This window comes from Carassius gibelio, chromosome B20 (assembly GCF_023724105.1).
Source record: "Carassius gibelio isolate Cgi1373 ecotype wild population from Czech Republic chromosome B20, carGib1.2-hapl.c, whole genome shotgun sequence".
Lineage (NCBI taxonomy): Eukaryota > Metazoa > Chordata > Actinopteri > Cypriniformes > Cyprinidae > Carassius > Carassius gibelio.
In genome coordinates, this window is record NC_068415.1 from 23421289 (window position 1) to 23444302 (window position 23014).

A 23014-nucleotide genomic window follows, 5' to 3' on the forward strand; every position below is an offset into this window, starting at 1 on the left:
CACAGACAGTTTATAGAGTATTGGTCCTCAGAAGGCAACTCTCACTGCCCAATTTACTTTTCGAAGGACAGGGATGCACTGGCCCACGACTGGTCCATTCTCCTCTTTTACACTTTTCACCCTATGAGTTATTGAAAATGCTTCAATATTCGGAGAAAAGGGAGTTTTTCCCATAGCGTCTTAGCAAATACAGTACTCATTCCCATATATCAGGCAACCAAGTTTACGTCAGTAACTGAGAACCATTAAGTTGTTGCCGTCTATTCCAGTGGTTGTTGCAAATTAACAGCACAGTACCAAAGTAACAAATGTTAGCTCAGAAACGGTTAAATGTTTGCCTTTGGTAATTTGTCCAACCTGCTACTGTTTCAAGTGCAAACAGATATGGCAACTGCAAAGACCCTCAGAGCTTGCAGATGGCACAGGAAAGCAGACCACATACCTCAGTGTGTTTGAAAATGCTAGATAGACCACACAACCCCAGCAGGAGCACAGCCGTCAGTATTATCATGTGAAAATCTGTCTTAGACTGCAGGCAGATTAAAACAATATGTGTTTAGTCATAAAACACGTTCAGTCTGCCATGATGATGTGGATCAGAGGGTAGGCTATCACTTGCAAACTGTGCCACATCATTTAGTTATTGAGATCACAGCAACAGGATAGCAGCTACAAAACATAAAATCATGTGATATTTCTGTGTTTGTCACATTTAAGATGCATCCATTAGATTCCGTCTGTTTAATCTCTGATAGTTTATTTGCGAATCGCTGCATTGTAAAGATGCGTTGTCATTTAATGATGATTTCATTATTAAGAGACTCGATGAAAAATAAACATTTCTTCACAATTTTCTTCATTTACGAGCTTCATGTTATTAACGTAGCCTTAAAAAAGAAAAAGCAATTTATGCTCAACAACATGTAAAAAAAAAAAAAAAAAAAAAAAAAAAAAATCAAAACAATCGCAGTGGACTTAACTGTGAGGATTAATAAATAATACATGGAAAAAAAATGACAGTTACTATAATCTTACTACAAAAGTAGGTCAATAAAAAAGGGGAAAATGACTTGCAACCTGATTCAGGCGCAGTGGGCATTTGTGTCTCTTGACCCAAAGCAGGCAAATGTTGGGATTTGAGTTTTTGGGATGAAAAATAGAGCAAAGGATTAAAGCTGTGCAGCATGTCATCAAGAGGGATATGGTCACGTGAGGGCGATTACCCCACACCCCCACCTCTCCTCTCTCTCTCTCAAAGCTTCAAGTAACCAGTCAAAGTGACACTGTCTGGAAATCCGCTTCTGCTAACTCTTCTGTGTTTATATTTAACAGTGGAGGGATGGGTATTGTTTTAGAAGCAGCCATTTTGTTGACAAAGGAGGCAGTATAGTCAAGAGCAGCTTATTTAAGAGTCCAGTGCATGTCAAACCCGAGACCAGAAAAGTGTGTGTTGAGAAAGAGAACTGAAGTGGGTTAAACCATTCAGACAGTATAAATATAATTTTGTGTGGAGTGAACAAGACTGGATTTGTATGAGTGTAACACAAACATCTGCAGCACACATATTGTTCTCTAATCCAGAGAGCGGATCATATGCACATACCACAAAATGGTATGTGCATATGTGCATACAAAAAAGTGCATATGATTTTGTGGCAAATACCACAAAATGTGCCTGCAGTGTTAGAGTATAGAGTCCAAGTGAAGGCGTAGTATTAAAGCTGCTGTTGGTAACTTTTGACGCTCTAGCGGTTAATAAACAGAACTGCTTGCGTCTTGCGGAAGAACATCGTAGCCGGAACTACTTCTCTCTGTTTATGTCTATGAAGAATCACAAAGGTACTGGGTCACTCCGCTGCGGTATCCCCGAAGCAATCTAAAATAGTCTGAATATAAACACTTATTATAGGTGCACCCTAGTGATTCAGGACAAGCCAAAAACACGGTTTGGAAAATGGATTCATGGTGTACTCGCTTATTATATACATTTTTCTACATTTTGAACACAACACAAAGTTACGGACCGCAGCTCTGATTGGTCGTTTCTTACCGGGAGCGGATGGATTTCTGCAAATGGAAATAGGACCACTGGGAGGAGCCAGAGGAGCTTGATTTTTTTCACAGATTATCTGTCTCATATTCTACTGTCAGGACATAATGACAGGTTTAACAAATATGTAAAAAATATATATTTTTACAAAAGTTACCTACTGCAGCTTTAATGCTCCATGGAAAAACCAGGACCAATAAAATATTGTTTTGTTTGGACTCGAGTACTACAACACTTAAAAAAGAGGGAAGTCATAGGTTCCTTTAAATTTAAAAAGTCCAACATACAGTATTGTTCAAAATAATAGCAGTACAATGTGACTAACCAGAATAATCAAGGTTTTTCGTATATTTTTTTATTGCTACGTGGCAAACAAGTTACCAGTAGGTTCAGTAGATTCTCAGAAAACAAATGAGACCCAGCATTCATGATATGCACGCTCTTAAGGCTGTGCAATTGGGCAATTAGTTGAATTAGTTGAAAGGGGTGTGTTCAAAAAAATAGCAGTGTGGCATTCAATCACTGAGGTAATCAATTTTGTGAAGAAACAGGTGTGAATCAGGTGGCCCCTATTTAAGGATGAAGCCAACACTTGTTGAACATGCATTTGAAAGCTGAGGAAAATGGGTCGTTCAAGACATTGTTCAGAAGAACAGCGTACTTTGATTAAAAAGTTGATTAGAGAGGGGAAAACCTATAAAGAGGTGCAAAAAATGATAGGCTGTTCAGCTAAAATGATCTCCAATGCCTTAAAATGGAGAGCAAAACCAGAGAGACGTTGAAGAAAACGGAAGACAACCATCAAAATGGATAGAAGAATAACCAGAATGGCAAAGGCTCAGCCAATGATCACCTCCAGGATGATCAAAGACAGTCTGGAGTTACCTGTAAGTACTGTGACAGTTAGAAGACGTCTGTGTGAAGCTAATCTATTTTCAAGAATCCCCTGCAAAGTCCCTCTGTTAAAAAAAAGGCATGTGTAGAAGAGGTTACAATTTGCCAAAGAACACATCAACTGGCCTAAAGAGAAATGGAGGAACATTTTGTGGACTGATGAGAGTAAAATTGTTCTTTTTGGGTCCAAGGGCCACAGGCAGTTTGTGAGACGACCCCCAAACTCTGAATTCAAGCCACAGTACACAGTGAAGACAGTGAAGCATGGAGGTGCAAGCATCATGATATGGGCATGTTTCTCCTACTATGGTGTTGGGCCTATTTATCGCATACCAGGGATCATGGATCAGTTTGCATATGTTAAAATACTTGAAGAGGTCATGTTGCCCTATGCTGAAGAGGACATGCCCTTGAAATGGTTGTTTCAACAAGACAATGACCCAAAACACACTAGTAAACGGGCAAAGTCTTGGTTCCAAACCAACAAAATTAATGTTATGGAGTGGCCAGCCCAATCTCCAGACCTTAATCCAATTGAGAACTCGTGGGGTGATATCAAAAATGCTGTTTCTGAAGCAAAACCAAGAAATGTGAATGAATTGTGGAATGTTGTTAAAGAATCATGGAGTGGAATAACAGCTGAGAGGTGCCACAAGTTGGTTGACTCCATGCCACACAGATGTCAAGCAGTTTTAAAAAACTGTGGTCATACAACTAAATATTAGTTTAGTGATTCACAGGATTGCTAAATCCCAGAAAAAAAAAATGTTTGTACAAAATAGTTTTGAGTTTGTACAGTCAAAGGTAGACACTGCTATTTTTTTGAACACACCCCTTTCAACTAATTGCCCAATTGCACAGCCTTAAGAGCGTGCATATCATGAATGCTGGGTCTTGTTTGTTTTCTGACAATCTACTGAACCTACTGGTAACTTGTTTGCCACGTAGCAATAAAAAATATACTAAAAACCTTGATTATTCTGGTTAGTCACATTGTACTGCTATTATTTTGAACAATACTGTACGTCACCAGAAAGAGTTCAAGAAGGTCAAGTTGATGTTATAACCTGCTTGATGTTAAAAAGAATTACAAGGTAAAGAATAAATATCTAAAACAAAACATATTCAGGGATGAATCATTGATACATTTTCATTTCATGCAGACTTTACAAGTCTATGGAAATTGTTTGCTGTGATTTATCTACCCATACTAGTGACTTGTGGATCTCCCTTCAGGATTATGGGTAGTTTATTTAGCTCTTTAGCTGAAATCAAGCTGGTTTCTACAGAAGCATACCACTGGACCAGCATTGCGGGTCGATTCCCAATTTAACATAGACATGAAAAATCAGACCGTCTCTGTCAACTGAATTTACCAAAAGTGCTGTAAGCTAAGAAACCCAGTGCATCCTATAGTGGAGCCTGACAAGTCTGCCCTAAAAGCCTTTTGTAAATGTAATTAGCCAGGCAGACCAGCTATTATTGAATAAATAAACTGATCATCCTCTGGTTTCAAACCTGAAAGGATGACAGGAAAGAGACAAAAAAAAAAGAGTCTCTAACTTTCAGATATCTGATTTTGCGTAGCCTTCAGAAAATCCAGATGATATATGATAAAGAGGCCTGGATTTGAATTTGAGAGAACTCATATAAAAAAAAAAAATGTATGCATTAAATGCAATGCATTTTGGATAAAGTGGCAAATGCATAAAATATACATTATAAAAAAATTAAAAAGATGGTTTAATTTGCAGAAAACAACTTATCCAAAGTCCCTTTGTTTACAAAATTAACAAATTAATCATACAATTCTGAAAAATAAATAATAATAAAAAAAATCCCATATTTATATATGATCATGAAGTTTCTCGTCCATCAGTACGCTTTGCTTTTATCTTCAGCTTTTTAGATATGCCAGGCTCCTTGAAATTAGCCTTTAGATTGAAGTTTTTTTTTTTTGTTTGTTTGTTTGTTGTTGTTGTTGTTGTTTTTTTTTTTGTTGTTTTTTTATTGGATTTCTCAAATTTAATTTAATAGAAACATTTTTCAGATGATTTATGTAAGCTTTACAATCTGAAAGGCCTGGTTTAAGGCTTTACAGTATGTGGTTATTTAGTTGAACTGTGCTGTTCTCTTGCAATCAGTGTGCATTCATTTAAACAGGTTTATTCAGAAACAAAACCAGCTGTGGCTGATTCACTTGTATAGCTATACACATGAGACTTCAGTCAGAGTAATACTCTGTGTCCACGGTCCAGAAATACACAAACCTCACAACCTTGTAAATCCACATGGTCCACACTGGACAGCTGGCTTAGTAACCTGCTTGGATTTATGGCCTCATCCAGAGTATGTGAGGAACGCTGTGGCATTCCGGACACTGCAGCAATATTTTTTGAAGTGATGGAGTGATTTGAAGTAATAATGTCAATCTGTTTCTCTCTGAAAATGGAACAGATTTTATAGACCTTTTTTCCCCACAGGATTTTATTTATTTATTTATGTATTTATTTATTTATTTTAACAGACATGCACAGGGACAGTCCTGATCCCTTGCATGACAAAACAGTATGTTTTTTTTTTTTTTTTTTAGCTGACAATAAAACTTTTGCATGATAGCCTTCATGCAAAGGCAAAAGTGTGTCTAACAGATAAACTTTCTGTCTTCCTTCCACTTTATGCCATCTTCTCAAAAGCTGTCAACAAAACCCCTGGTAAGTCTCAGTCTGTGAAACTTACTCACATACTGTATAAACTCAAATAAAGTTCAGATACAGAGAATTAAAATAATGTTCTTCACTTAATAGTCACTTTCACACATGAAGCCTGATAATTGCATAAAACAGGACTCCAAACACCTTGTGCACAAATCCCATTCTTTAATCATAGTCCAAATAAACTTATGGTTCATTCAAAAGTATAAAACTAATCTAATTTTATTGTTTGGATCATATTATTTTTATTAAAAAATATTATTATTATTATTATTATTATTATTATTATTTATTTATTTATTTATTTTAACTATGGTTGTCAATTTACCATAATTTAAAACTTTCATTTGTGCTTAACATTACACTGGTAATTTATTCCTAACTTAGAATTCTCCTGACAGATGATCATAGTGTTTGTTGCCATGCTGTATTTTAGCACACTATCACAGTGCTGGCAGTGAACATAATCCTTGTTTGTAGTGAAATGCTCCCACACCACATTAAGTTGAGCTCATTCAGGCTCTGTGTTGTAGAAGTGATGATGTGCAGAACAAGCTACATCTTGTACTCTAGAAATCCATCAGGATATATATATATATATATATATATATATATATATATATATATATATATATATATATATATATATATATATATATATATTCGTAGCTGAATGCACAAGGAATTTTTGTTCCTAAATTAAGATATACATGACATTATTGACTCCTATGACCTGATAGAAGTAAATGCCATAATGTAATTGCATTAGCAATTAGCTAAATTTCTGAATGACAAAGATATAAAACCCTCAAAGCTGGGAAAATACTGGAATGTAAGTGCAAATTTACACATTTATGGTAAAGGCTGTGGGTGTGAAAGCGACACATTCTGTGTTTATTACAATAATCTATTACTTTTAGGGCTGTCAATCTTACAGACAATCAGCTATTTATTTTATTTTATTTATTTGTTTACGTTATATAATGATTAACTAATCAAATTAAAAATTAATAATCATATCACTTAAGGCAATATAATTATTAAAATTGTATGTCTTTTCTTTAAATACTTTCATACAGCATAAATGTGATAGATTGATGAAAAGTGACAGTAAAGCATTTTAATAGAGCATTTTATAAAGCATTTTAATTTCATCATCAAAAAAAATAATAATAAAAAAATATAATAATAATAATAATAATAATAATATAATTATAATACAAAATAAACCATGGTTTCTAACAAAAATATGAAACAGCACATCTATTGTTTACATTGATAATAATAATAAATGTTACTTATACACCAAATCAGCATTTTAAAATGATCTCTGGAGGATCATGTGATATGAAGTAATGGCTGAAGTAATGGCTGCTAAAAAATTACACTTTATAATATATTAAAATATAAAATAATTGTCTTAAATTCTTAATAATACAATTGTAATAAATATATACAAAAACTTCTGGTCCTCCAGTCTGATTGGCTGATAAGAGTGCAATATAATAGTGAAAACAGAGGTCCTCCTACCATTTGTATCACTATGTAATTTACTATAAAGCCACCAAATAAAGATATTTTAAAGGCATGTTGTCACAAAATTTTTATGAAATCATAAAATAATTGACAGCCCTAATTAATGTTAGCAAATTTGTCCTGGAAGTAGGGAGATAAAAATGTTGTCAAAACCTTTTCTGTAAGAGAAGCTTTTTCGTTGCAGAAAGCTTCAGCTTAAGTGTGATAGCCATGGTTTGTCAGTCAGCAAACCATGAGTGGTCACAATACCTGAATGTTGGTATTGGTGTTCTCAAGTTTTTTTTCTCTTTCTGTCTATCACTCTCGTTTTCTTTCCCAAGGGTTCGCGCATATGGTGAAGTCTCCGCAAGGTATGCTCAGTCTCAATTCTCTCAGTGCACATTTTCCAATGTGTTTACATTGTTGTTGTGTCTGCTCTTGCACGTGCTCACAGCGCCCTGCATGGCATCCTGCTTTATGATTGGCTCTGTCCTCGTTACACTGCATGATTATGGTCCTTCTGCTTAATTATGTAATATCCTTCTGTGATACTGCGGTGAAATGTCAGGTTAGGAGTGCTGTTTTCTCAAGGTTGACTCTCTTCGTGATGTCAAAACGAGTTATATTCTCTCTCATCTGTTAGGCTGCTGCAGTGCCAACTGACCTGTAATGTATGATCACCGATCTGCCCTCCATATCACTTAGATATCATTTATAGACTGGCAGAATTACTTATGCAGCTATAAATATATATCCGTAAGCGAAACGGAACAGCTCTTCTCTGAATGAGTGATGCTGAAAGGAAGCAAAAGTGCTTGTTAATTGAATTATTCCTTTTAAACAGGTTTTGCTTTTTAAGTGTGAGCTGTATGAAGGATCTGTTATGAGTTTCTTTTTTTTTTTTTATCTTGTCTTATATTTGTATATATTGGTGGATTGAATTTATGAGCTAGCAATCTACACTAAGAGGGCACATAATATTGTCTGACAAAATAAAAAGTAATTTAAAATATTAAACAGTGAAATAAAATTAAGAAAATATTGTCAGCATATGAAGGTCTGACTTTTTAAATATATGTTATAAACAAAAAACAAAATTAACTTTTGCAACCCTCTTACTAAAATGCATGTGCAAAAATCATGTTCTATGTAATTAATTAAAATAAAACGCTAGTCACATTTATTTGTGTAGCGCTTTATACAATACAGATGCAATATTAATGTTGCAAAGTTCATCAGTTATGGAACAAACACAATTTCAGCTGTTATGCAGCTAAAAAGACAACAGTTTTATTTTTCAGCTGAGTTTAGTTGATTCAGTTTAGTTCAATAACAATGTGAATTTTGAAAAGTTTTGTCATGAAGAAAACTAAGTTCAACTATAAATCAGCTCTACAAAAGATAATAGTGTTAGTGCATTCAAACTGATAATATTACTGAATATGAGGTGCATTTTTAAACCCCAACTGAGCAGGTAACAGTAGTGGAGAAGAAAATGGTTAACAGGGTTACAAATAACAGGGTAAGAAATTTAACCTAAATTAGGCTGTCACCTGTATTATATTCATTTTATTCATATTGTATTATATTTTGATGGTTATGACTTACAGCTTACAGCTTACAAAATTCTGTATCTCAAAAGAAAATTCAAGAATATTCCATTTTGAGCTTGATTAGTTTGATTCATTTTGAATATAAATACTGGGTACCTCTTGGGCTAGTTTAAAACATGCAAACCACAATTATGGGGAAGACTACTCCCTTGACAGTTGTCCAGAAGACAATCATCAACACCCTCCACAAGGAGAGTAAGCCACAGAAGGTCATTAATGAAAGGGCTGTTCACAGAGTGCTGTATCAATATATATTAATAGGAAGTTGACTGTAAGGAAAAAGTGTGGTAGGAAAAGATGCACAAGCAACAGGGTTGACCACAGCCTTGGGAAGATTGTCGATTCAAGAACTTGGGAGATCTTCACAAGGACTGAGTCACCACACTCAAAAACGTCTTCGGGAAAAGGGCTACAGCTGTCACATTCTTAGAACCAAGCCACTTCTGAACCAAGAAAAAAAAAAAAAAAAAAACTCAGAAGCATTTCATCTGGGGTAAGGATAAAAAGAACTGGACTGTTGCTCAGTGGTCCAAAGTTCTCTTTTCAGATGAAAGTACATTTTGCATTTTATTTGGAAATCAAAGTCTGGAGTCTGGAGTCTGGAGGAAGACTGGAGAGGCACAGCATCCAGAGTCCTGTGGGAAGTTTCCAAATCGGTGATGATTTGGGGTGCTGTGACGTCTGCTGGTAAAGGTCTATTGTGTTTTATCAAGTAAATGTTTAACCAAGTCAGTGCAGCCATCTACCAGGAGATGTTGGAGCACTTTTTGCTTCAATTTGCTGAAAAGCTTTATGGAGATGCTGATTTCATTTCGCAGAAGGACTTTAGGACCTGCCCACAGTGCCAAAACCACTTCCTCTACAACCTCTAACAGATAATATATGGGGTATTATGAAGAGGGAGAAAAGTAACATCTGAAAAACAATACGGAGGAGCTGTAGGCTGATATCAAAGCAACCTGGGCTTCAATAACACCTCAGCAGTACCACAGGCTGATCGCCTCCATGACACACAGCACTGAAGCAGTAATTAGTGCAAAAGAAGCCCCAGCCAAATATTGAGTGCATAATTAAACCTGCTTTGGAGATCTTGAACATTTCTGTTTTCTAAATCTTTTTTTGAATGATCTTTGAGAAAATATTAAATTCTTTTGAGATAGTGAATTCTACATTTTCCTAAGCTGTAAGTCATAACCATCAGAAGTAAAATAAATAAATAAATAAATAAATAAATAATTACCCTTAAAATATTTCAGTTTGTGTGCAATGCATCTAGAATATAATAAAGTTACAAAAAATAAATCAAATAAAGAACTTTTCCATAATATTATAATTTTTTGAGATGCACTTGTATGTTTTATAAGTGGTTATCTTGTGTATCTAATTATTCTCATTGTATAATAATAACAACAACAACACAAACAACCACAACAACAACAATAATAATAATAATAATAATAATCATAATAATAATAATAATAATAATAATAAAAAAAAAAAAAAAAATGCAGCCTATTCACAGCAAACCCCACCCACTAATTAAGGTCACAGAAATTTACACTTTTATTGGGTGCATGTACAGTGGGTTCTCAGTGGAGATAAACAGCGATGCAGACATGAATCCATTATATGTCCTTAATTCAAAAGCTTATATCCTGACATGAAAGCCTCTGAACCAGAGACAGAATAGCTTAGTCCTTATGTAGAAAGAATCAGCTGAATATATGAATCAACATATGCCTGTATTCTAGACCAGAAATAAAAAACTGTGCCAAACTCTGTCCCTGAACATCTGTTATTTTGAAAAACACTAACATGCTTTTTTCCCCACCTCAATTCAAGTGATACGGATGGAGAAACAATTAAATCAGTATTGATTTTGTAGTACAAAGACTTCTAAGAAAAATCAAGTCAGATACTATAGTGTGCTCATATGCAATGCTCATATTTCCCTCAAGTGCATGCAAATTTGTCCTGAATGTGTGTATGTCTGTGTGTGTGTGTGTGTGTGTGTGTGTGTGTGCGCGCAAATAACTCTCATCCTCCCTTCTCTTTCTTTCCGACTGTCCTTCTTGTTGACATCTCCCTTGCTGTTTGTATCTGTGGAACCTTCTCAACCTCTGTGTAGGCAGAAATAAAGGTATTGCATGCTTTCCTTATCATCTCAGGAGGCCTCATTAGCAATGCCTTTTCCTAACTTTAAGGATGTTTAAATATTTCACTGATATTTTGCTGATCAAAATACTAGTTTTTGCAGTCAAAATGCATGAATCGTCTAATTCGCAGTGATTTCTGAGAAGTATAATGTTGCAGTGCCCCATGTATCATGTTGCTGAGTGTGTGAACAGACTAGTGTTTGAAAATTGTAGGTATATAATTCAGACAGTGCTTGTGTTTTGGGCTGAGTCAGTGACTCCTGGGACAGGTCGAGTGTATTACAACACCACCAAATATTTATGCTTTAAAATCAGAAATGCTGAGACAGAACCTTTCATATAAACTTGACCTGTTGGATCTCTTTGCTGTCATTGCTAACCTTTTATTCATTTTTATTTATCTGTCAAAATGAGAACAATTCAGAGGTGTGTCCTTGTGGGTTGTGCAAAGGTTTTGTGGCATTGACTTGTGTTTACAAAAAAAAAAAAAAAAAAAAATCCAATTAACCGTGTACTGTAATACACATTGTAATTGGAAGCAGAGATGTATAAAGTACTAGAGAACCATACTTGAGTAAAAGTACAAGTGCTCTATCAAAAAAGTGACTTGAGTAGAAGTAGAAGTGCTCTTTAAGCACCACACTTAAGTAGAAGTACTAAAGTATTCAACATTTTTTGTACTTAAGTATTGCAAGTAGTCTATTTTAAAATTTATTACTCAAGTACTGAAAGTAAAAGTAGAAGTATTGTGTTATGTAGCTATTAAAGAAAATAGTCAAAAGTTTGAACATATTGTTTTTACTATTTCAAATGATTAACCTAAAGGACAATCACAATTCCTTTGACTGTAACTTCTTGTAAACAAAAAAGGGTTACTAGGGTTAGTTAGCCCAATTTGCAAAATGATGTCATTAATAACTTACCCTCATGTTGTTTCAAACCCATAAGACATCAGAGGGTCATTTAGAATTTTTTGAAGCATCGAAAATACATTTTGGTCCAAAAATAGCAAAAAACTACGACTTTATTCAGCATTGTCTTCTCTTCCGTGTCTGTTGTAAGACAGTTAAAAACAAAGCAGTTTGTGATATCTGGTTCGCGAACGAATCATTCGATGTAACCGGATCTTTTTGAAACAGTCCACCAAACCGAACTGAATCGTTTTAAACAGTTCGCGTCTCCAATACGCATTAATCCACAGATTAATTAAGCTTTTAACTTGTTTAATGTGTCTGACACTCCCTCTGAGTTAAAACAAACCAATATCCCGGAGTAATTCATTGACTCAAACAGTACACTGACTGAACTGATGTGAAGAGAGAACTGAAGATGAACACCGAGCCGAGCCAGATAATGACTCGTTCACGAGTCAAGAACCGTTTCTGTCAGACGCGTCCGATTCGTGAACCGAGGAGCTGATGATACTGCGCATGTGTTTTTATTTAGCGTGAAGCAGATCGACACACAGAGCGTCTGAAACCGAACTGATTCTTTTGGTGATTGATTCTGAACTGATTCTGTGTTAATGTTATGAGCCCATGTGCAGTCAACGCCAATGACGCCATTGCATCGAGCGCAAAAGAATCGGTGAACTGTTTTCTTCAACTGGTTTATTGAATCGAACTGTCAGAAAGAACTAACGTTACTAGTCATCCGAAAACCGATGCAACCGGTTCTTGACTCGTGAACGAGTCATTATCTGGCTGGAGTTCATCTCTCTCTTCACAGCAGTTCAGTCAGCACGCGCAGTCTCGCTTGATTCGCTCAATGATGTGCCAGCTTCATCAAACCTGCCATCTACAGTTCTGGCAGTGGTAATGTGGGTTTGTAATGGAATGATTCGTAACATTTTTATAATTGTAACGAGTAACGATGCAGCACATAAAAAAAATATCGGAGTAAAAGTATTAAACTCAGCGAAAATATGTACCGAAGTAAAAGTGGAAGTAGGAGAAAAAAATAATACTCTAGTAAAGTACAGATACCGCCTTTTAGTACTTAAGTACAGTAGTGAAGTAGTTCTACTTCGTTACTATACATCTCTGATTGGAAGCAAACAAACAAAGTTCATAATAGAATATTGATGGACAATTTGTTTTAAAACTGAAGCAAATGTTTGGATTTGTGCTTTTAATGTAGCCAAAATACGAGAGACTGCTGGGATTCTGATGCTCCAAATATACACTGCTAAGATTATGTGTAAAATTATTTAGCTGTTTTAAAATATTAGATATTCGATGGATTGCCGTTAAAATAAAGTGCATTTAGGGGCAGCTGTGAGCTGATTGGCTTGTCAACATTCTGCGCTTCTGCGTTTCAATCTGACAGCTTTAAGCTGTTGTTTTGACACCACATTAGACACTTTTCCTGTCCTCTCTATACACTTTCAATCAATACAAATAGTAAAGAAGCCAAAACATTTACGTAAATTAACAAATTATACTGTACTAGCAACCCCATACATAGCAGATAATGGAAGAGACAGGCAATCATAACATATTTCTTTCATGTACTGGAGGAAGAAAATTAAATCAGAACTTCACAAACTCTCTACTTATGTTTTATTGAGATGAGAAGACCTTATTAGCTTAGGATGATGGCTGAGAATCAGTGTGCTGGTGCTAAAGATAATGAAATTACTGGTGGCTGAAGGTCATCCAAATGGGCTTCTGCTCAGAGCTAATCTAGTGTCTGCACAAGACTAAACTAAAGTTTGAAGTGACTGGGGCTGGGTGGGCTAGTTGGCTACTGCAGTCTGAGAGATATGCTATGTGACTAGCCATCTTTGAGAAGTGATTAGAAGAGTCAGGAGAAGTTCAGCTCTAGTTTAGATAATCTCTGCTCAGAGCTTTAGTGTTTCACTCTTCGGCCCCAGTCCTCAGTGCTCAGTCTTACTAATTATCCCCTCAAAGTTTCTGCCTATGAACAAGGATTATCTCTATCGCTCATTTTCTCCCTCTCTTTTCTTCTCTGTACTTTTCTGTGCTCTAGATTTATGGGTGAATTTATACAGAAATCCCCTTCTTTTAGGACTGGGATTCGTTAGATGCATGCACACATCAAACCACATCAAAAAGACAACAGACCCTCTGAATCACGAATCACTCTGAATCTTCTAATACACTGGTATAATGTAGCAAAGAGTATGCATTTTACAGTCTATTGGGGGAAAAAAGGAAAGGACGTGACATGTTGACAAGTGTGGTATCCCAGAACTGGAATATGAACTCTGCATTTAACCTTTCCAAGTGCACACACACACACACACACACACACAGCAGGGAGTAGTGAACAAACAAACACACGCAAGGAGCTATTTCATTCTGCAGACTGTGTTGGCGCAGAGTGAGAAACAGGTGTGTGTGTTTATTGATAGATTATCTGCAGCAAAGTCAGATTGTGCAGAAGAATCATCCGGTCCCTTTCAGTCGGTCACTCTCGACGCCACGTCGGTGACCGACGAATATGGGATATAGCTTCGATAGACCAATCTACTTCGAGTGTAAACTAAACAAGCCAATGCACATTGGCATGCAATTATTGCATCCAGCTGCCGCTGATCACTGCGTGAGTATAAGAGGGCAGCAGGTGCAATGCATACCAGCTTTTCGCTTAAGAGCCGAGCGTTAGTATCGCTCTGCTCAACTGTGTCTGCTGTGAACTACGAGTTCAGCACGCTCTCGGAAGCTTCGTGTGTTGGCGAGATGGCGCTTCAGTGGTGGTCGTTCCTGTGTCGAGTGGATTGCACACTTCAGGTTGCACTACCCCTGTTGTGTTGCAAGCGGCCAATACCCCTGTGCGCCTCAGCACTAAAAGAGCATTTCCTAAAGAGCAAATTTCTCTAAAAGAGCTTTCGAGCCTTTGCATTCAGTTGAGCTAAAGTTTCTTTCATTGAAAACTCTGCTCCTGCTTGCACTGGCCTCCATCAAGAGGGTAGGGGACCTGCATGCATTTTCAGTCGATGATTCGTGCCTAGAGTTCGGGCCGGCTGACTCCCAGGTAATCCTGAGGCCCCGGCCTGGCTACGTGCCCAAGGTTCCCACTACACCCTACAAAGACCGAGTGGTGAACCTGCAAGCGCTGCCCCTGGAGGAGGCAGACCCAGCCCTGGCTTTGCTTTGTCCTGTCCGAGCACTAAGGTGCTACATGGACCAGACGCAAAGCTTCAGGACCTCAGACCAGCTCTTTGTCTGTTACGGAGGACGGCAGAAGGGGAATGCCGTCTCTAAGCAGAGGATGGCCCACTGGATTGTGGATGCCATAACCCTGGCTTATCAGGCTCAGGATGTGCCCTGCCCGTTCAGGTTGCGAGCTCACTCAACTAGAAGTGTTGCATCCTCCTGGGCGCTGGCTCGTGGCACCTCGCTGACAGATATTTGTAGAGCTGTGGGCTGGGCGACCCCTAACACGTTCGCTAATTTCTATAGCCTTCGTGCACTACACCTCAAACGGGTAGTGGCACTGAGAGGCCCCGGTTAGTGTCGGCTTGCTAAAACTGCTCCAGAGTGTCCGTACTGTAGACCCTGTTGAGATCCTCCATCACCCTAGGCAGCTGGATGCGGTGGAACGTCCGGCGCCAGGCCTTCATGATGAATCAGTGAGAACCATTGAAGGCTGGGTTCCATATTGAGACCTAAGCGGAACTCGTATGTGTATAGTCCACGGTATAGCCTTAGAGCTCATGTTTCCCTGGCAGACTTCTGCCTTCCCAAGAGGGTTTTAATCACCTCAAATTTCTCCTTATACTCCTAAATGGATGCTATATGTGCATTTGCCTCCGAGACCTCCTTCGGGAAGGATGGGGCTTCCGCAGCGTCCCAGCTCCAAGCGGACCGAGTGTTTCCCAGTGTTATCCAATCTCACCCAGTGAGGTAGTGCTTTGACAACGGTGAGTGGAGCTATTTGTTCTGAGCCCCGGCCTACACCTAATAGGGGCACAGGCGGCTCGCACAGGGCACTGGAAGGGGCAGCACCCATGGCGCTTTGATAGGGATCCCATATTCGTCGGTCACCATGGTTGCTGTACCGCCGCAGAGCTGCCGGGTTCCCGGCTCGGCTCCTCAGCGACAAACTGGTATGCATTGCACCTGCTGCCCTCTTATACTCACGCAGTGATCAGCGGTAGCTGGATGCAATAATTGCATGCCAATGTGCATTGGCTTGTTTAGTTTACACTCGAAGTAGATTGGTCTATCGAAGTGATATCCCATATTCGTCAGTCACCGACATGGCGTCTCTGTTCCCTCCTTCAGGGAACGAGGGTTACCATACATAACCGAGACGTTTCCTGTGGTCTTGTCCTGGTGGTCATCTGAGACAAGGTCTTTACAGGGGATCTGTATCTGGGGCTCTAGTTGTCCTGGTCTCCGCTGTCTTTAAAGGGGGGGTGAAATGCTATTTCATGCATACTGAGTTTTTTACACTGTTAAAGAGTTGGATTCCCAAGCAAAACATGGACAAAGTTTCAAAAATTAAGTTGTACGTTTGAAGGAGTATTTCTGTTCCAAAAATACTCCTTCCGGTTTGCCACAAGTTTCGGAAAGTTTTTTTAGAGTATGGCTCTGTGTGACGTTAGATGGAGCGGAATTTCCTTATATGGGTCCTAAGGGCACGTCTGCCAGAAGAGCGCGCTCCCGTATAACAGAGCACTGAGAGGCTGAGCACAGACAGTCACTGATCAGAGCGAGAGTGTCGCAAAACGTCTGTTTTGGTTGCCATGGCAAGACAACCCTGCACAGATTACCAAAGAAAAAACAGCATTAAGGGACAAGTGGACGGAGTTTATTTTTACAGAGCATCAACGGAGTTGTGCAAGTGTTTGTGTTTGTTCCCTGCATTTCGAAGATGCTTGTTTTACAAACAAGGCCCAGTTTGACAACGGATTTGCGTATCGTTTATTTCTTAAGGATGATGCAATCCCAACGAAAAAGGTTCACGATCGTGTGTTGGAACCGCAGGCGGTGAGTAAAACTGCTTAAAATATCTGCCTCCTTGTTAGTGCGTCCCCTCCCATGCCGGAGACCCGGGTTCGAGCCCCGCTCAGAGCAAGTCGTTGCTGCTGCTGCTCTCGTTCAGTTTCAGCCTCGGGATCTGATTCTGGATCATAAATAAACGGCTGAATCTGACTTTAAGGGATGTAGAGGTCCTTTCAAGGTGCTGATTCACCATCTGATCTGGATACGTACTGGATCCGGGTGACTGCAGTGACCCTCTGATCTGGATACAGACTGGATCTGGTGGCTACGGTGACCTCGGAATAAGAGAGAAACAGATTAATATTAGCGTAGATGCCCTTCTTCTAATGATGTAGCAAGTACATAGGGTGTTATGGGAAGTGTTCCCGGTTCCGGTTTACCAAATTAATGCAGCCTAAAAATCCTTTAACGGAGTTGGATATTAAAAGCATATTAGTATGTTATGTGTGAGCCAGGTTAAAGAGATGGGTCTTTAATCTAGATTTAAACTGCAAGAGTGTGTCTGCCTCCCGAACAATGTTAGGTAGGTTATTCCAGAGTTTAGGCGCCAAATAGGAAAAGGATCTGCCGCCCGCAGGTGATTTTGATATTCTAAGTATTATCAAATTGCCTGAGTTTTGAGAACGTAGCGGACGTAGAGGATTATAATGTAGAAGAAGCTCATTCAAATGCTGACGTGCTAAACCATTCAGTGCTTTATAAGTAATAAGCAATATTTTAAAATGTATATGATGTTTGATAGGCAGTGTTGACAGGACCGGGCTAATATGGTCATACTTCCTGGTTCTTGTAAGAACTCTTGCTGCTGCATTTTGGACTAGCTGTAGTTTGTTTACTAAGTGTGCAGAACAACCACCCAATAAAGCATTACAATAATCTAACCTTGAGGTCATAAATGCATGGATTAATAATAACCTTCTTGCATTTGACATTGAGAGCATAGGCCATGATGTAGATATATTTTTGGGATGGAAAATGCAGTTATACTGAATCATGTTTTGACATCACTAGTACAGTATGTATGTTGTACATCATATATACCATAGCACTTAATATTTTTTGTCTATACTCTTATATGGGGTGTAGGAAGCCATTATGTTCTTCCATATGTTTTTTTTTTTTTCAGTGATGACTTTTGGCCCTGTGGACAGCAACTAAATTCATCTCTGTCTTATTGCTCCAGTGTGTGTCAGTGCTTATGTAACATGGCTTGCACTATTCAGAAACACAATATGCCTTTAGCAACCTGTAACATTACAGACACTCATAAACCACAAACATGCATGCATTATTTGTGCATTATTCACTTATATATGGATATTTACAAATCAGTGCATGAAACTACTGATGTCCGCTGTTAATAATTGTTGCACAGATGCTATTTAAAAAACAACTCCCTCTGAATAGTTATTTTGGCATCAGAACCTTCCTACCTCACTTTTGGTTCCTCATTTTGTCTGTTTTTTTTTTTTTTTTTTTTTGGTTCACTTATTTTTCAGCCTCTCTTGTTCCTCATCTCATCTCTGCTCTGCTCAGTCACTGTCTTCCCAGCAATGGGATTTTGCCAGCTATTGATTTCTTGCTCTCTCAGCTAATGCACTTTCTCCATCTCTCTTTCCCATGAACATCTTAACATCACTCAACGATCAGTTGAAATGTACTTTTCTTCCTTTTACTCTTTTTTTGCCTTTTTTTTTTACTTTGTGCAATTGTTTTTTCATAATGACTTAATTAGACAAAAAAAAGTCTAAGTTTTGAGGCTTTTAGTCTGTTAGCTTTGAAGCCATTCTAGGGTTCTTTTAGCAGAAAAAAACAATTACAATTTTCTTTATTTTCCTTGGGATACAGATCAAAATAATTAATTATTCATCTGGTTTTCATGGGCATGTCAACATATTTTCCAATCACATGCTGTCTTAATGAGAATTTTCCTCCCTTTTAAGGGGTCATATGGAGTTGGTAAAAATAACATTATTTTGTTTATTTGGTTTAATACAATGTGTTTATGTGGTTTAAAAAAATTCTTCTCTATTCCCTGCCTTTCTGAAACATGTCAATTTTTACAAAGTTCATTGCTCTGAAAAGTGAGGTGTATGCACTGGCACAACAAGACAAAAACAATTATTATAATTATTATATTAGTCATTTATTGCATCCAGTTGAGACATAATTACTGATTATGATGTCTTTTTACGCACTGCGTTGCATATCGCGCCTCGTGAACATAAAACCATGTCTGCATTTGGGATCAGAGAAAAAAACAAACAAGAAGCGCTACTCTACACTGGTCAAAACTCACATTTGATTCATCAGTGGCAAATTCTTTAAATATGTAAACGTACTTACAGACTGTGGCTCAGAAGCGCCAGACTGTCCTTGCAAATTTGTAATTGCCCCACTTTATAAAAACAGACACTTGCATTGTATGCTGCTCTCACAGAAAACAGTCCTCATCCTCCATAAAATGCATTTCACACATCTGGATATTTGAGTTGAACTGTTTGAGAAGAGTGTTGTAAATACAACTTAATTAACTACTGATTTCTAGTTGTAGCCTCATTTGGAAGGCCAAACAAAGTAGTTTGACTTTCAAAATGTGACAAAATGGCAACAAAATGGCATCAGCGAGAATAAAAGTCATGCCTTCTTTCTTTGCATGAACATTTGGGTCGCGTTATGCAAATCTGCCCACACCGTGACATAGAAATGTGGGGGCATGTTAGAATGAGCCAGTGCTAGACTCCTTTCCAGCACTGGACCTGGTCTACCCCTTTAGAAGTGGTGCTGCTTCCTGACTGCTGACTGCAGAGGGAAAGAGTCAAGTCACCTTTATTTATATGGTCCTTTTAACAATACAGATTGTGTCAAAGCACTTTAAAGGAATAAATATGAAGATAGTGTGTCAATAATGCAAAATGACAATAGCAAACACTCCATTTTCAGTGAATTCAGTTAAAAAGAAAAAGAAAGAATCAGACTAATATTAGCGTAGATGCCATTTATCTAACAATGCATCAACAGTTCTGGTTGTCCTAATTAATGGAGCCCAAATCCTTTAGAGGATTTGAATATTATAAATGTGTGTTATGTGTAAGCCAGGTTAAAGAGATGGGTCTTTAATCTAGATTTTGGGCCCTATCATACACCCGGTGGAATGCGATGCAAGGCACAGCGCAAGTGTTGCTAGTTTGCTAGTCCGACACCGTTCGCATTTTTCCATCCAGCACCACGTTTAATTAGCAAATGCATTCGCACCCATCTGTGCACCTATGGTCTAAAATAGAGGTGTGTTCAAGCACATTGCTGGCACATTGCTATTTTAAGGAGCTGAAAATAGACTGCGCCATAAACCATCTCAAACCTGGTCTAAAGTTTAAAGTCTAAAGTCAATGGCGCAATTTTTTTTTTGTTATTTAAAGAGCGCGTTGGTTGAAAATGCGCCTCTGGGTGGGTCCACAGTGCGAGCTGACTTAGCATATTTCACACAGGGATGTGCATCACACAAACATGGCAAATGTTGAAAACAAAAGGTTTACAGTTTAAAATAATATTATTTTGTAGGCTACATAAATATAAAAATTGAATGATGGATAGTCATTGCGTGTATTAGAATTAGGCTAACTATTTGCAATTCAGTCTATTACTATTTAAAATGATGAATGAAATTCAACTTCATCCCATGCCTTCTTCACCTCGGGAAGCATTGGTGGATTCCTGCTTGTCCCATAGATGATCTGCTCGCACACTTTTACCTGCGCAGGAGCAGATCTGTTTCTTCACTTGAGAAGAGTTCAGCTTTTCCGCCAACAAATTCCGCCATTTAAATAGCGATCTGCCTTTGCACGAGCGTATCTCGCTCTTAAAGGTAATGGGAGATGACATTCTGATTGGTTTATTGAACGTTACGACCATTGCTTACTAAGAGAATAGGCACAACCCATTCCAAAAAGGGCTTTATAAGTAATAAGCAAGATTTTTAAATCTATACAATGTTTAATAGGGAGCCAGTGGAGTGTTGACAGAACCGAGCTGATATGGTCATACTTTCTGGTTCTAGTAAGAACTCTAGCTGCTGCATTTTGGACCAGCTGGAGTTTATTAAACAAAATTAGGATACATGATATAGTGAAGATGTGGACCATTTGAGGATGCAGAGAGGGAGAGGCACCCAGGACCTGAATCAATTTAATCGCATCACTGTGAACCTCCTTGGCTCTGTGGCTCCACTGTTTTTTCCTACATGCTTCCTGAGAACACACCGAAGCCATGGGTGGGAGAGAACATGGAGTTGGCTTGTCACTCAGTGCAAGTGCAAGAGCTCAGGACCCTGAAACACATGACCTTACAGTAAGGGCAGACTGTCTCATTAAGCGCAGCCTCTGAATAAATGTGGGCCTGGCACATGGCATGGGTTTCGTGCACATTGGGTGACTGGAGAGAACATTTTAGAAATACTGGAACACAGAAGGGAATTGACAGGGTCATTGTGTAGTTTGTTTAGGTAATTATTGGAGAAAGGTGTTTCCCCATAATGTTAGCTGTGGTGTAAATGTGGTGTACATATTAAATATTTAGTTATTATAAAATATTTATTAAAAATAATATCTGCTTTTTTAGAAAAGGATTCATCAACATGCCAAGACATCGCAAATAATTTATACACATGGGAAATTATATAAAGGCCTGTTGCTTAACAGTTCTGTAGCATCTGTGGACTATATCAATAGGTAAGCCTAAGGGGAGGGTCTGAATTGTTGAGCATGCAAATGCACATACTCTGGCTCAGATATTATGCAGATGATATGCTAATGAAGGCACTGGGTGACAGTGTGCTGCTGCTCAGGGAAGATAATCAATCTCTGACCAGCACACAGCAGAACTCTCATTGGACCACAATCACCACCTCATCAGCTCTACAATGTTGCATGCCATAACCTTTAGCACACATGAACAACTCTGGACAAAGGACATGTGTTAATGTATGAGGAGCAGGATTTGTTTGTTTCATTGATATTATGTGTTTGGAGATATTGGACAGAACGTAGGATGCTTAACCTGCCTCTGCTAGCTAAAATATAATTTTGCTATCTACCTTTTTTTTCTGTGTTTGAATATGCCTACTTCGCTACTATGAAGTGTGTAATAAGTAAAAAACAGAGACCGTAAAATTTGCAAATGGCAAACTTCTTAAGTACAAAGCTGATGGACACTTACTTCTTGTGGTCACAGGAGAGTTCTCAAGTAAAACCCCAATTCCTAAAAAAATTGGGGCATTTTGTAAAATGTAGTGGAATCTGTGATTTGTTAATTCCCTTTGACTTTTTAAGATTTCCAGTGTTTTCACTGACCAGCTTATAGTTATAAATATAAACAAATGTTGATGGCACACTCCAAAAATTTTATTTGGGACAAGACAGTTCATCAAATGTCCTTTTGATTCCAATGTTTAATCGTACGCGAATTAAAGGGGGGGTGAAATGCTATTTCATGCATACTGAGTTTTTTACACTGTTAAAGAGTTGGATTCCCATGCTAAACATGGACAAAGTTTCACAAATTAAGTTGTACGTTTGAAGGAGTATTTTTGTTCCAAAAAAACCTCTTCCGGTTTGTCACAAGTTTCGGAAAGTTTTTTTAGAGTTTGGCTCTGTTCGACGTTAGATGGAGCGGAATTTCCTTATATGGGTCCTAAGGCACTTCTGCCGAAAGAGCGCGCGCTCCCGTATAGTGAAGCTGAGCACAAACATTTCACTGATCAGAGCGATTCACTGTCCAGAGCGAAAGCGTCGCGAAAAGTCACAAAAGAAGTGTGTTTTTGGTTGCCAGGGCAAGACAACCCAGCACAGATTACCAAAAGAGAAACAGCATTAAGGGACCAGTGGATGGAGTTTATTTTTACAGAGCATCAACGGAGTTGTGCAAGTGTTTTTGTTTGTTCCCTGCATTTCGAAGATGCTTGTTTACAAGGCCCAGTTTGACGACGGATTTGAACATCGTTTATTTCTTAAGGATAATGCAGTCCCAACGAAAAAGGGTCACGATCGTGTGTTGGAACCGCATGCGGTGAGTAAAACTGCTTCAAATATCTCTGTGTTGT

At 38.2% G+C, this 23014-nt stretch overlaps 1 protein-coding gene across 1 annotated transcript in view; it reads left to right on the top strand.

Moving 5' to 3' along the window:
* Positions 1–23014, top strand: part of LOC127983544 (neurexin-3b-like) — a 105815-nt gene that overhangs the window by 8671 nt on the left and 74130 nt on the right. Inside the window, exons 3-4 of the mRNA XM_052585734.1 lie at positions 5641–5658; positions 7515–7544. Of these exons, the coding sequence (XP_052441694.1) occupies positions 5641–5658; positions 7515–7544 (48 nt within the window). The remainder of the gene's footprint in view (positions 1–5640; positions 5659–7514; positions 7545–23014) is intronic.